This window comes from Octopus sinensis, linkage group LG1, assembly GCF_006345805.1.
Source record: "Octopus sinensis linkage group LG1, ASM634580v1, whole genome shotgun sequence".
In the NCBI taxonomy this organism is placed as follows: Eukaryota; Metazoa; Mollusca; class Cephalopoda; order Octopoda; family Octopodidae; genus Octopus; species Octopus sinensis.
The window spans coordinates 138,436,275-138,451,649 of record NC_042997.1 but is presented as its reverse complement, the minus strand read 5'-3'; the positions used below and the strand labels follow the sequence as shown (position 1 = coordinate 138,451,649).

Sequence of the window (15,375 nt, the reverse complement as noted above, 5' to 3'; positions counted from 1 at the left end):
GTCTTAATTCTTTAGATCATTTCAGTCATCACCCCTCTACCTCTCTCTTACATACACTCTCCCTCTCTCTCTCTCTCTAACACACTCCTTCTCTCCTCTCCCCATGACTACTGCAAATTGTTTTGTCTTGACTCCCTGCAACATAGCATAAAACTTCTGACTGACTCAGGCTAGAAGAGTATATTCCACTTTTGTCTGTGCTTTATACATACTAGTTGTATCAATGTCTGAGCGAAATATTCTACCTGTTTTATATTTGAACTGGCCAAATCTGGCCTCTCACACCTACCCTGCAATGTTATCCTAGAAATAAACAGTTACATCATTGAAATCTTAAAGCTTTGAGATAATACATAATTAATTTAAAACAAAATGAAATAATAATCATAACATTTGACCAAGTAATCTGAATGCTAACTGGTTAACGAGTTAGTCAAGAGAGAAAGGATATAGCCTATTACCTTTTTCAGTGACAGGTGAGAAGAAAAGAGGAAGTTATCTTCAGACCTGATATGAAAGTCTACAACAGTGTGCAGTCTGCTAAATGCACCCTGGGGCACGATGGTTGTATAAAACCATGTGACTGGTTAAGTTTGCCATCAAAAAAAGCAAGAGCAGTTCCTTTGATGGGTTTCCATTCAGTTCTTAACTAAATTCTTCTTACAAGATTTTGGTCAACCCAAGGCTATGATGGAAAGCATTTCCTGAAGATGGTGCTTAGTGGGATTAAATGAAAAACTTATATAGTTGCAAACCAAAGTTCTTCACTATATAACCCTACTTAGATCTATTTAAGTCACCCAATTCTTCTGGCAAGATACCAGGGTAGACAATAAACTCTAGTGAAAACGACACTATGATCAGTTGTGTGTGTATGGGGGGGGGGGGGGTCATATCAAGAACTAATCATCTTTGGCCAGTACATGCATTAGTCATGAATGTACAAAGACCAGTCTTGGTGCTGCCCGCTACACATATTAGGGTATGCAAGGTACAGCAAACAGCTCGTGTCTTTGTAGCTCTTTTATATATTTTACTAGCAGAAAGGACAGTGTTAATAGTGTTGGGGTGACAGAAGGTTATGGGTAGCTGGCTGATGCTAATACAGTTAACTGAAAATGGTGTTATTATTGGGTAAAGATGTAGTGATATATGTGAGTCATTGAGTAAGGGTAAAGGAATCTGTTTCATACATATTTCATTTTATTGTAACTGTTACTCTTATACACAAAGTTTGAGTGGAAAGTATAAAATGAAGAGAAGAGAGAGGACTTCAAAAGGCAGAGCTGTGAGACAAGAGTTCAATGTCTTAGATTATAAAATATTTAAGACAAGTTAAACAGCCTGGTGGTGGGTTTCATCAGCAATATTGATAATTAGGGTTGTTGTAGGAAAACTATAGTGATCTCTGCTTGAACAGTTTTGAAAAGTGGTAAGACCTGTTTAGAAGGGGAGAGTGATGAGCTCCACTTTGATAGTTAGACATTGGAAGACATTTGATTATTCTATATAGTATAGTTTATGGAAGGTAAAGATATGATGTGGCCCAAATAAAGTGTTTGGTTGTAGCTTCTTGAATTTAAGTGATTGTATTATTTTTGAATGCTAAGGTCCATTAGCAGTTCCATAGGTGAAGATTTAATGATACTCCATGGCAAAGGATAGAGTGTAATTATGAGTATCCTATTCAGTGAAAAAGTAAAAGTGTCTCATTTGGTAGTAATTAGGTTAAAATGGGAGTGTGTGTGTGTTAGTGTTTCATTGGATAGAGGTATTGTAAATGTTTGTCATATAGGTTTTTATTGCAGTAACATTAACCATAACATTTGGGAAAATGTAATCATCATTGTGTTTGCTAAGTGAAGTGTCAATTGATCAAAAGAAAGGTATATGATTGATGCTTAAAATATAACATATTTATTTGAACTTAGATAAAATGATTTTACATTTTCTTCAAATGAAATTTATACAGCCATATATATATATATATACTTATATATTGTCATTATTATCTCTCATTATGATAATATGGATGACCCCCGCCCTTTCCTTAAGCTTTTATCACTCGCCTTCTTAGTAACTGTCCCTTCATCACAGTAATTCCCACTGCAGATTTAACAAGTCTTTTTTTTTTTTTCCAGGCACTTCTACTATAATGCCACTTGTTGTTGTAATAATAATTGTGGTGTGTATACTTGGGGTGGTACTACTTGGCATCTGCCATTGCCGGACAGCACCGTGGCTATGTCGAGGAGACAGCTCTCACACTAAAACTTCAGAGCATGAAAATTTACATCCTAACTCTCAAATGACCTGCTCAGAGGTAGGCTGAATCCTTACCTGTGCTGGGTTTCTTTACCATCTTCTTTGATCTTTGTTTAGCTTTTTCAGCAAGTCAGAAACAACTAGATCTGTAGAATTAAACCATCGTTCATGACAATGTCTCGAGTAGAGCCAATAAACAGCTCACATTCTAATGTGCATTAATTATTTTCCACATTGAAAAGTAGGGGGCAACAATGTGTTTGATGTATGTATATATATGTTAAAGACATTGTGTCTTCACTTGTACAATATGAAAGTAGTTTACTACTGACAAATTAACAAAATTTCTTTAAGAGCATCAAACCTGACATTGTATCAAGTTGCCAAAGAACTAGATGTGATCAATGAAGCAAGATTCAATTAAAAAATTTTACTAATCTATGTGTTATTACAATACTCTCTTTTTCTGTAATCGTGTTCTCTTATCCAAAGACAATCCTAAGATAAACAGCACCAGTTCTGTTGGGAATCAAATAAGATCTGGAAGAGAACTCTTGATTATATTTAAGATGGTATGCAATTTAGACTACGAAATTGAATACTTCTAATGTTAACACTTGTTTTTACATCTTAGTTTTGGCATTGCAATTTGCTTAAAGGTTGAACTAGTAAGTTTTATATATTTTGATATTGATAAATCCATGCTCTGATTAGACCAAGTTTAGAGGTTCCAAAATGAAGTGTTTTACTACTTTAGGCCATGCTAACATTCATTTAACTAGAAGTAGATGAAACATTGGCAAATGTCTAATGTCTATTCACCCCAAGTTACTATGCAGTGTAGTGAAATACTTGAAACCTTTTCTGTTAACTTCTAATTAATAAAGTTAACCACCACATTGTCTAAGGAACCAAGAATGGTTTAAAGAGATTTACTTGAAGAATACTCAGAAGTAGTTCAAACTTGTTGGAATACAATAACTCTTATTATAGATGCTGAAGCTAAACTCTGTAAACTATTAAAAACTCAATTTAATAATAATTTGGGGGAATTTTTTAAAGGTATAATAATAATAATAATAATAATAATATTAATAGTAAAATTGTTTGGTTTAAAAATAATTAATTGGTTTACATGTCCTCTTTTTGTTCTTTCTCTTATTTACAATTCTTAAAACGGTTTTTACATTTCGTTTCAGGATTATTCTGGAATTCCAACCCAGGAGCAACGGGCAATAGCATCATATAAAGAAAAACAAACACGTTTAAAATCCATAAGGACAGACAATGAATTAGGTCTCCCTCCTAGTATCCCAATCTCTGAAGATGGAGAAGAGGGATTTCTGACTAGTCAAAGATTACTACAATCATGTGACCGGTCCCATAAAATAGACTGTCAGGCTTTCTGCCCCCCACCAAATATAACCATATACAATGGAGAGAGTCCATCATCCTTTTATCATTCTCACTCAACAACCAACAGCAGCTTTCTCGCTCTCTCTGTGAACAAGAAAATTCCTCTTCCTTCTATGAAAACCCTGAGGGAGTCCAATGGACATTCAAATCTTAACCATTATAGCTATTTGGAAGGACACAGTCATCCTTCACGTTCCAAACCCCACACAAAGAACCCCTCTTCATCAACATTGCAGCCAAAGCTATCCAGTGACAGTCAAAATCCACAAGGCCAAAAATTTGACCGACTTGGAAATTACTCTCTAGTTTCTTCTCCCAGTACTCGAATGCCTAATGAGGCAAATGTCTACAGCTTCCAGCCTGACAGACACCTTTGATATAGACCTCCCCACTCCGTTCTCAGCTGAGGAGATTTGAGAAAACTACATGCTAGAACACAACCATCACTGTTGCTGCTGTTTTTTTTTTCTTTGTAATTATTTTTGTTTTTTTTTTCAAAAATATAATTGACTAATCAAAAATTGACGTTATAAAGCTGAGGAAGCCATTGAAGTGTGGTTGATGTTCTCTAAGCTCTGGTCCTTCTTGCAACTGTCTGTGACTGTGGTGCTGTGAGAGACTATGTTGGAGACATGTAAAGCTAGTGCCTCGTTTCTTGTTGGAGATACCCTGTTTATACCATTTGGTAGATCTCGACTTCTGATAACCCAATGGAACATTTAGGGGTGCTTCTTTCCAGAATATTTTCAAGGTTTTTTTAACCGTGAAAATACCATGACAACTGGTTGGAATGCTGGACCACTATTGCAAAAATACCCTAATCTGGACAAGTCTTTCAAACCTTCTCCACTACTTTTACACACCCCAAAAAGCAAAAAATAAAAAAATAAAGTAAAATAAATATTTAAAAAATGTACAAACTTAGGCTACAATTTATTTTTTGGACTTTAAACAAGTATTGACTTAATACATGTGAATAAATTTTAAAAAATGATTAAAATTAAATATAAAAATAAAATATAATTGGTGAAATAGTAAATATTTCCTATATTAGTGTCTTCCATGTTTATCTTTTATTTTTCAAATTCCAAAAATCTGTGAATAAACCTCAAAGACTGTGTTGCTAAAACACTTTTCAATGAGTCCTCCTACCCACAAGAAGTTATGTTTTGCCTTTGTTCTTCATTGCAAAGAACTAAATTTCCTGGAACAGCTCCTAACTCTTCTCCCTTTGTTTCTTGGCCAGTATACTGAAGAGTTATAAAGCTTGAATTTTGTAGGCAAACAGCTTGCTCTCTGCCTTTGAAGAACATAGACAGAACACCTTCATTTAGACATCAATAAATGCTCATTGAAACATGTACACATTTTTTTCTCTCTCTCTCTCATGTCTCATCTCCATTTTGCTTCTCTATACTTTCAATTCAGCTACGATAGGTATTACATTTTCTCAACGATTCCACATAATTTTATATATTATTAGTTTATAATGTATGAGTAAAAAAAAAAAAGCCTTGGATGAAATATATACTATAGAACAACAAAAATAAAGAAAACAACTCTTTATTCGAAGATATATTACAAAATAACAGCGAGCTAGAACAGTGTATATACAATTGAATGGTTATTCTTTTTAAATTCTTTCTGTAAAAAACAAAGACTGTCTAGGAGCAGTCGTAAGGGCATCTATATACTGAGATGCTCTGTCCAAACAAAACAGGAAAAAAACTAACAAACAAATAACAAACCAATATAGATATATATATATACAGGAGTCTAGATAATAGTTGAATAACTACAGTCTAGCTGATGGGATATGGAAAACAAGGCATGGATCATTATTAAGAACAGATAATTTGGTTTTTAAGCAAGAAATGGAATGTATTGTTACTGAAAACATTCTAGGTGGTGATTAGTAAGTAAACCCATATCCACTTTCCTATCCAGTTGAAGCTTTTGATAGGCAAAGGAGGAGGGTGGAAAATCTTTCATACTGCTCACCTTTACTAGAAGGTAAGTTGGATTTTGACCAAAACTTTTTATAGTTGTGGCACTAGCTAAACAAGGAATCTAAATGTCCAATACTTTTTAGCAGTACAGCAACTTTCATTGGATGGTATCAGAATGGCTGCTCAAAGAACAGCAGTAACAGATCAAAAGTGGTTTTAAAAAAAAAAAGAATTTATCAGCCAGTATTAGAAGCTAAGCACAATCTCCTTCAAAAGAGGTTCAGCGAGAAACTCTTGTCAAGCCCAGTCCAATTGTCTCTCAACATATCTAGTCTTAACTTCTGCCATAAAAATAAAATATCGTTTCTTACTAGAATGACAAGATCAAATCTACTAGGGCAGCTACTGAAGCTCTGCATCCACTTAAAGCAATACAGGAATTAGAGCAGACTAGTTCAAATGCACTCTCTATCAAAACCTATTAACTAATACTAATCTCTACCAACTCCAAACCTTTCTTATAATACAAACAGAATAGAACAATTGCATGATATGAGGAAAATTGTAAACCAGATACTTTAGTACCATCTACAGCAGCTGGCTAGATACTTAGGGGGAATCCACTTCTAGCTCATATACAAGAGTTCTTATGTTTCTGGAGATGGCAACAGCAGTATCAATTACATTGCTCAAGTACACTAATAAGCAAAGGAGAGATTACAAAGTGGGGGAATTATTTGTCCCGTTTTACATAGATTTCATTTAATATGTTTGAGTCCTAATAACATACAAGTTAATGATTGCAGCATTTACCGATTGTCTACCCATCTTCCAATCATAACTGACCCCTCAGCAATATCCATTTTTTCATTGTTCATATCTTTTTATGTGATGTGAATAAAGTATGCTGCTTATTGTCGCGAAGGAAGACCCACATCGAGTGTCTTGCATAGGATATTGCTTATATTTCGATGACTTGTGACTAATTTAATGAGCCACAAGAGAAAATTTAGAGGACCGGCAGTGTAGGGACTGGATATACTCACAAATGTTTGGAATGCTGAAGATGACAAAAAGGGAACGCTTAGAGCAAAATGCAGTATCAGATTTCATATTCTAACTACATATCTTCAGCTTTAGTAGAATGTTATGGAGTAAGTGGTTCTGTTCTAGACATACAACTACTTGGATACTGCAATTTCACTTAACTCTTTGAAGGAAAGCAAAAGCACGTAGTTTGTCATCTTTGTGAGAAATGGTGCGGAAAAAAAAGAATAAATGGATAAGAGAGCAAGTATGGACCAAAAAGAAAGCTTCAATTAGTCAACCTTGATGGCTGCTAAAAAGGATGAAGTGATGCAGACATTCAAATGCAATTCCTTTATTTAAAAAAAAAAAAAAATATTTTTTTATAATTTTTTTTCAGAAAGTATCAAAATAGTTATAGGGAATTGCTAATTAGATTAAACAACAGAAAAAAAAATCAGCAAAATGAAATGGCTGGTGACTTAGAAAATATGGTATTTAAACATGGTAATTTATAAACCATAGCAATAATATATAAAGTGAGCTTTCTGAAAATGAAAGTAATCAAAAGTATAAAAAGCCTAACAAGAGTGGGGGAAAGGAAAGAAAAACTACTTTTGCTCACAGGTGATAGTCTGAGCTGCAAAAAATAAGATAGGGTGGGGAAGGAGTAGGGAAGAAGTTTGTTAGTTTGCATCATAGTTATATGAACAGTTATTTCAAGTGGGTTATTTGAGTTGCCTGGCAGGGAGATTTAAAGCCAGTTCAATGAATATATAAGACTTCTCTAACATTCAACCGCATCTTCCTCAGTGGTAGGACTCCTGGTGCTTGCAAGGCTAAAATCACTGCAAGTTGACACACTACGAGATGGTATCAATGCAGGAACTAAAAATAGAAACAAAAACATAAAAAGTTAATTTTTTTTTTTTTATATATACATTATTAAATCAAAATTGAATTAAAATATATGAGGGAAACAAAAACAAGTGTGTATGTATAATATGTATTTATATAATCTAGAACAACAGCAGTATATATGTCATGTTTATTTTTAAAAAACTGTTATTTTTTATTAAACTAAAAATATTTTTTCAGACTGAAATTAAAAAGGTGTGTGTTGTATAAATTCATTTTGATAAACTTGAAACAAATAAAAAGATTTGAGTTTCTTTTCAGGTCCAAAATACAGCAAAAAAGAAAAAGCATGGTAATTAAATTTGGGTGGGAGGGAAAAAAATTCAAAGTAAACCAACAATCTCAGTTTATTAAGAATATTGCAGTTGGAGTGATACTTTAGAGAAGGGATATCAAGCAGGCAAGAGTGGTTGTGCAATTGAAACTAAATTTAACATGCACTATGGGGATGAAAAACTAGAAAAGCTAAGAATTTAAGAATATCCTGGTGGAAACATCTCAAACTAAAAATATGCTCTGACTCGATATTAATTTTGACTTAATGTCAGTGAAATTCCAAGCAATAATTTAACAAGTCTCAAACTACAACAATTCCTTTGTCTAAAGACCATAAAATACTTGTACCATCAAGACTAGTGAATCTTTCTACATAAAAATCTTGCAGTCGTATTTATAAAAATATTAAAACTTTACAATAAGTGAATTTTGCTAGCATCATGATAACATCAATCTACATCAAGGTTTCAAATAAAATAGACTCTGAGATGATATAGACTTTACTCCATTTGATTTTTGAAAATGACTTTGGTTGCCCTTGGAAATTGCTTCAGTTCCACTTAATTTTTTGTAAATGACTTCCTTAGGCTTTTTTTTTCAGAAATCATTTCTGTACCAAGTGAAATGGTTTCCTGGCAATATACCTTGTAAAAGCATCTAATTGCTGTGTGTATTAATCAAAATAAGCAACAAGGATATCCAAGGTAGTGTAGTACAATCGTTTCATGCTACTTCATTTTATTAAACAATGTAAGTATTACATCAGTTTTAAGATGTAGAGCAATCTTCAGCCACATATAGAATTTTTTTTTAATTAAAAAGACACTGTACATTTTTATACTTATTTCATTTGCCAACATTACAAACATTTAAAACTGATGTAATACTTACAATGTTTAATAAAATGAAGTAGCGTGAAATGATTGTACTACACTACCTTGGATATCCTTGTTGCTTATTTTGATAATAATCATCCCATTTGATTTATATGGATAATACCATACCAAATTCTGGTGCCTTTAACTTAAGTACCATATTCATCTGAATCTAAATTTTGCTGAACTTATATATATATATATACACACTGTTGTGTCTGGGGAAATTTTCGTTGCGTCTTGCAACCTTTTCAATAGTTTTAGAGTGTAAATAATGGACAGTCAAGACTATTGAAAAGGTTGCAAGACACAACGATAATTTTAGAAAATAAAAAAAATAAGAAATAAGTGGAAATTTTACTGGTGGGTGTGTTACATTATAAGGCACAAAAAGAAAATGACTCTCCCCAGACACAACAGAATATGCTTCAACACACGAACTCATATAAAGGATCTTGCAAACCAAATCCAAAAACGAAATATGTGTGTGTGTGTGTGTATATTCAAAATTTGTAAGAAGAATAGGAAGAATATATACAACATATGTTTCTTAACTAGCTAAAGTCCACTATGTACATCTTACACAAGGAACTCTCGTGAGCGTAGTTAGTAATCAGGCCAAAAATACCAATTTGAAATTTACATTGCTGCAAGAAATAAACAATGAATCATTAGACTCATTGTTTGTTTATAATGAACTTCAGTTAGTTAAGAAACATATGTAGCCTGTATTCTACCTACTCCACTCCTTATAAATCCTGAATTTTTCTTCACATTTTTCATAGCATTAGTTCCTAACTGCGAGTTGTATGGAAACAGCTTATCAAAATTCTTCATAATTTCAATATGGGTAAAAGTGTATAACTTACAATCTTAATAAATTTTTATTTTGTCATATACTGTCCACTTTTTGTTCCCTATACTAACTGCATATTGCTTGACGCTAACTAACATCCTACGCTCATATCCCTAGATCATACCTATATGTGTATCTATATATTAAATAAACGTCATCGTTTAACGTACATGTTCCAATGTCAGCTTTGACCCACAATACAGTCCTTAGACCCATCAAATCCTGTCAAACCATCCAACCCATGCCAGCATGGAACATGGACATTAATGATGATCTCTTTGTATGTACATATAAAAATATATATACATGTATATATATATGCATGTGTGTGTATGTATATGTATGTATGTATATATATATATATATATGCATGTGCGTGTGTGTATATATATATATATATGCATGTGTGTGTATATATATGCATGTGTGTGTGTATATATGTGTATGTATATATATATATGCGTGTGTGTGTATATGTAAATATATATATATATACACACACACACACACACAAATTTGTGTGTGTGACCTATATAAACAGAGCTAATTGAGCTGTTTCTCTGTTAATTGAAAAAAATGGTGAACAGCCTTGATTTTCGAACCTTATTGGATTCTCACCAAAGGTGTCTACATCAATTTGACCAATCCTAGAGAAACAAGCAGCCAAACTGTTTATGTATGTATAAATAACATCATCTCTCAATGTTATTCCAATAGAGAGATGATAAATATAATTTTGTTTTCTGTTGTTTTTCTTAGTATTTAACACAAATTACAAACATTACACACTTACACATTTCAGAAGAGAAAATAACCTACCTCTTCCATTTCACAGAACTGGTTTAACTAATAGTCTCATTCATTACAGGTAATAAAAACCAGGTATCTCCTAACTCCCCAGAAAACCTCACATTGTCAGCTTAGAAATAACTTCAATGGAAAATTGCTTTAAAACAATGGTTAAAAGCAGTAAAACTTCTTTCTCAAACATTTTCCAGATAGGAGCCGGAAACACTACACGAAATTTTACAAACTTATCTGTGCTTGTTACAATCTCCTTCCTACACAACAGATTCTACCAAATTCTTAGACTTTTCAAAAGCAGATTCAATAGTAAAATAAACATAACATACTCTGACTATCAAAGCATAGTTAAGGTCCTGTAACAAACAAAAATTTAGCATATCCAAATGCTGAATCAGCTACCTCTGCATTGTAAGTCAAACAGAGCTGACCAGAGAGCCCTTATCCATTATCCTTTGTTGCAGTCATTGGACTGCAGCCATGCTGGGGCATCACCATGAAAGCTCTAATCAAACAGATTTACCCCAGTAAATTTGTTTGACTACTTTTTAAGCCTAGTACTTATTGTATTGGTCTCTTTTGCCAAACTGCTAAGTTATGGGGGGGGGGTAAACAAACCAACACTGGTTGTCAAGCAGTGATGAGGGACATATGCACATTATTTACACACACACAATGAGCTTTTAGTTTCCATTAATCAAATCCACTCAAGGCTTTGGTTGGCCTGGGGATATAACAGAAGACAATTGCTCATGGTGCTACACAATGGGACTGAACCCATGATCACATGATTGGGAAGGAAACTTCTTAGCCACACAGCCATGCCATGTCGTACATATTTCTATAACTGACACCTGTAATTAGTTTCTTTTTCACATTTTTCTATCCTAGAATAAACTCAATATTTTCATCTTCAGAAAAGCAACAAATGCTCTTTGTTGGCTTTGAGATTTTGCCAATTGCAAATGTCCACTTCTTCATAATTCCACTTATCCATCCTAATGCTACCTTCCTCCTGACAAAAATCTCCATAAATTATAAACACTATCTCTGCTACCAACTAAGTTACATTTCTGGTCACATAACTGACACACTGATAAGCAACTGAGCCAATGAGGGGAACCTACATGGGGTTGCTCAACTAGAAACAGCAGTTAAAATTCTTACTTATTGTATTGTCTTTAAAAAAAAAAAAGCATGACTATGTGGTAAAAAGCTTGCCTCCCAACAACATAGTTCTAGGTTCTGTCCCACTGTGGGAGTGTTCTACTATAGCCTTGAGCTAACCAAAGCCTTGTGAATGAATTTGGTAGAAGGAAACTGAAAGAAGCTCATTGTGTGTGTGTGTCTGTGTTTGTACCTCCACCACCACTTTACTAATGTTGGTGTGTTTACATCCTCATAACCTAGCAACTTGACAAGAGAGACTGATAGAATAAGTACCATGCTTAACAAAAAGTACTAGGATCAATTCAACTAAAAGTTCTTCAAGGCATTGTCCCAGCATGGCCACAGTCTAATGACTGAAAAAGATAAAAGCTATTGGACAATGGAGTCTTAAATACATAAGAGGTCGTATGATCACAAATCTCCTTGACCAAGTTTGACTTGGGTTCAAACAACAACAATAACTAAACAAGCATACGAGATAAACACGCTGAGCTCCACTGAACAAAACATGAAAAATTTGGAAATCATTTGATGTTGATTTTCTCAAATTGCTGAACATCCATGATAGTGGACTGGTTCTTAGCTAAATGTCCCTCTTACTGATAAAAGTATTTCATATTCTCATCCAGGCATACTGCAGTTACCACAATTAGCATGCACAAACACACACACACTCACTCTCACTCTCTCTCTCTCTCTCATATGACTGAAACACGAATCTCAATTGAATTTTGAAAATTCATTCACAATGAAAGAGATGAAAAAGAATTTGCAGAATGTGTTGAAGTCTTAGATGCCCTCTATGTTAATTTTCTTCTCTAGAAAATTATAACAGCAAATTTATCCTTTATGATTATAAAATCTTTCAAATTAGAAGATAAAAAAAAAAAGTCAGTAAATAACATCTATTATAACCAACTAGAACAACAAAGTCATAAGCAAAGAAAGTCTAACAATGAACATGCTTTTCTGTGTGTGGGTGTGTGTATTCAAGTTTATCAACAAACCATATATCTGATAACAAAAGACCTCAGTATCATTGGAAACAGAGGGTTGAATTTATTAAATGATGCAATCAAGAGTGCTTTACATTCAGGACTCTGAGTTTCTCGACATTGATTTATTTGTTACACTGATGGCTTATTAATAATGATTGCAGCAGCTGAAGACTGATAGAAAATAAATCGTTTTCGAGAAACACAGAGTTTTGAATGTAAGTGCTCTATGTTTGTGTCATTTAATAAATACATTCAAGTATATCGTATTATACAGACAAGAAAGTAATATTTCAAACACAGTATCTCCAATGAAAACAGCAGAAAAATTGGGTATTGTAAGATGGGAAAAAGTGGCCAACAAACAAGCCACAGGAATGTTTTATATTCTCAGCCCATGGTTGTTTGTTGACAACTTTTTTCCATCTTACAAGGGTAGTAATACCCAATTTTTCTGTTTTTACATCAATACTGCATTGAAAATATTACTTTCTCGTTTGAATAATATGATACACATTCGATGCTTCTAAAAAAACAAATATAAGTTTGTTTATATATGTTGTTGTTGCATCCAAGTATATGTTTACATATGAGCACACACTCAAGTATTGTAGACTGGAAATGCACAAATAAATAGAGGCAAAAGTAAAATTAAAATTGAAATAGCAAGGCAACCCTTTTTATAAAATATTTTACACATAGAAACATAAGTAGTGTTTACAAATGAATATCAAATCTAAAGTACATATTTCAATGAACACTATATAAAACTAGATATAAATTAATATTCCTTGCCCGTATATAAATAACATATATATTTTAAACAAAGTTGTTGCGTAGGTATAAATCACTGAAATATTAATAATTAACATTGAGAATCTAGACATTTGACCTCCTTACAGAATCATCTCAATAATAAAAAGAGTAATCTTTATTTGAAAATTCTAAAACTCAGTTTCCCCATTGAAATGCAAACACATGCAAGATGTGTGTGTGTGCGTGTGTGAAGAGGAGTATGCACTCTAACAATTTCAAAATGGTACACATAAAAAACATGGAATATTAAGATCATACAAAAAAAATAAACAAATAGATTGAAGGAGTCTGTGAAATTCATTCAAGAACCAAATTTTATAAATCTGTCAGTTTTAATTTTCTCTGTTAAATTTGGTGCCAGTTATAAAATAATACAATCTTAAATGTAAAATTGGCAAACAAAACTGAAGTCAACTGAAGGTATGTTATAACTGTAATATAGAAAGACAATAGAAGATATTACCAAATAGTTTACTAAAAAGAAGCAAGGTTAGATGTTAAAAAAATATCTGCAGGTTATGATAAATATTGAACTCTAAGGTTTAGGGAAAACCAGAAAACTGGTTTCCATAAACCTAGAATACATTCAATGTGTGTTTATTTCAAAGAATCATGAGACAAAATCTTTATTTCTTCAAAGTGAAATTTTTACTTAATTCCTTCACTAGGGCACATGTCTCTCCAGTGAAAGGAACTCCTCTCTTTAGTGTTGGCCTTTTGTTTCAAGGATTCACCTTACTCATCATACTAAGCCTGTGGGCTGGTGAAGTTGTATTTTAGGCACCTAAGTGAAATTTGTTTCAGAACACAGCCAGAATAAATACACTAAAAGACATCCAAGTCCAACATTCTGAGAGTTTCACCACTCCTCTATCCAGGATTGGTAACTTTTTTATTTACTCCTGAACAGTGATTCTCGACTGGAGTCCATATGGCCCTTGGGGATTTTGTTGTAAAACTTTATCTGCAATAAATTGATTATGCTTCTATAATACACACAAAATATTCCAACAATTTGATCTCAGAGTACAGAGATTCGGAATAAATACTGTGCGGCATTTAATCCAATGCTCTAACAACTCTGTCACTTCACCACTTTGTACGTAATGAGGTCCTAATTATGCCAGAGCAGAAAATAGTCATAAATTAGGTAAACACCATCAAAAATCACCACAGTAGCAAACCATAAGTTTGTGACAATACTCACTGCTTAGTGTGGTTATATAAATCAGATTCAATAATGATTGTTGTTGCTAACAACAATATTAAATAACATTTATGGTTTACACAATCCTATTAGCCATCAAAATTCACACAACACACCAATTTCTTCACTTGTAAGCTGCCAAATTTAATGCAAAAACCATTTTGCTTTTGTTTTTGTTTTTTGTTTTTTTTTTGTTGTTTTTTTTCTGAATTTCTGAATGAACAATGCTATAGTGTGCAATCTTCGACATCAGACTTCATCACCATATCTAGAGTATTTTAGAAATATTACTAAACACAAACAAGTTCTATTTTATTGAACTGTACGTTAACAGAGAATTAACCTGTTTCCTTCAATATATGCTACCCAATGGAATGACTAACAGATTCTATCTGGTGTTAGCATCACAGCTAAAACTAAACATTCAGCAATCAACAGACAGATGGCGACTATTTTACCCTTTTATTTTTATTCTCTTTTCTTTTTCTACAGTATAAACAGGAGTTTATAAATAATGTAGTAAACTTTATAAACCTATTCGCACACTTAGTATTACAACAAGCCTACCACGACAATCAGAAGAGAAAGTGAATAGAAGGTCAGTAGTAGCAAAATATAACTAGTGAGTGACAAGCTTCAGATGGACGTCAAGGATCATTCACACTGAAAAAGGAGCAAGGAAGAGACTCATACTTACAATGGGAACCTCAAAGAAAAAGAAAAGAAAGATATAAAAAAAAATATAACATAAGTTGATTGGTAGAAAAAAGTTAGAAAAATCAAACTATTAAATGTCTAAATT

At 33.1% G+C, this 15,375-nt stretch overlaps 2 protein-coding genes across 18 annotated transcripts in view; one reads left to right on the top strand and one right to left on the bottom strand.

The window, feature by feature from the left end:
* LOC115209482 (low-density lipoprotein receptor class A domain-containing protein 4) overlaps positions 1–5,044 on the top strand; it is a 162,610-nt gene extending 157,566 nt beyond the window's left edge. For 6 of the 8 annotated variants that reach the window (XM_029777916.2, XM_029777920.2, XM_029777908.2 and 3 more), the window contains 2 exons: positions 2,142–2,323; positions 3,465–5,044. In XM_029777916.2, the coding sequence (XP_029633776.1) occupies positions 2,142–2,323; positions 3,465–4,058 (776 nt within the window). In that variant the 3' untranslated portion in view covers positions 4,059–5,044. The remainder of the gene's footprint in view (positions 1–2,141; positions 2,324–3,464) is intronic. The other 2 variants (XM_036505182.1, XM_029777930.2) reach the window with 2 other exon arrangements.
* Positions 5,045–5,228: 184 nt separating this feature from the next.
* LOC115209509 (protein NDRG3) overlaps positions 5,229–15,375 on the bottom strand; it is a 141,017-nt gene continuing 130,870 nt past the window's right edge. For 8 of the 10 annotated variants that reach the window (XM_029777985.1, XM_029777977.2, XM_036505190.1 and 5 more), the window contains 2 exons: positions 15,271–15,279; positions 5,229–7,544 (listed from right to left, as the gene is read on the bottom strand). In XM_029777985.1, coding sequence (XP_029633845.1) covers positions 7,444–7,544; positions 15,271–15,279 — 110 coding nt within the window. In that variant the 3' untranslated portion in view covers positions 5,229–7,443. The remainder of the gene's footprint in view (positions 7,545–15,270; positions 15,280–15,375) is intronic. The other 2 variants (XM_029777961.2, XM_029777946.2) reach the window with 1 other exon arrangement.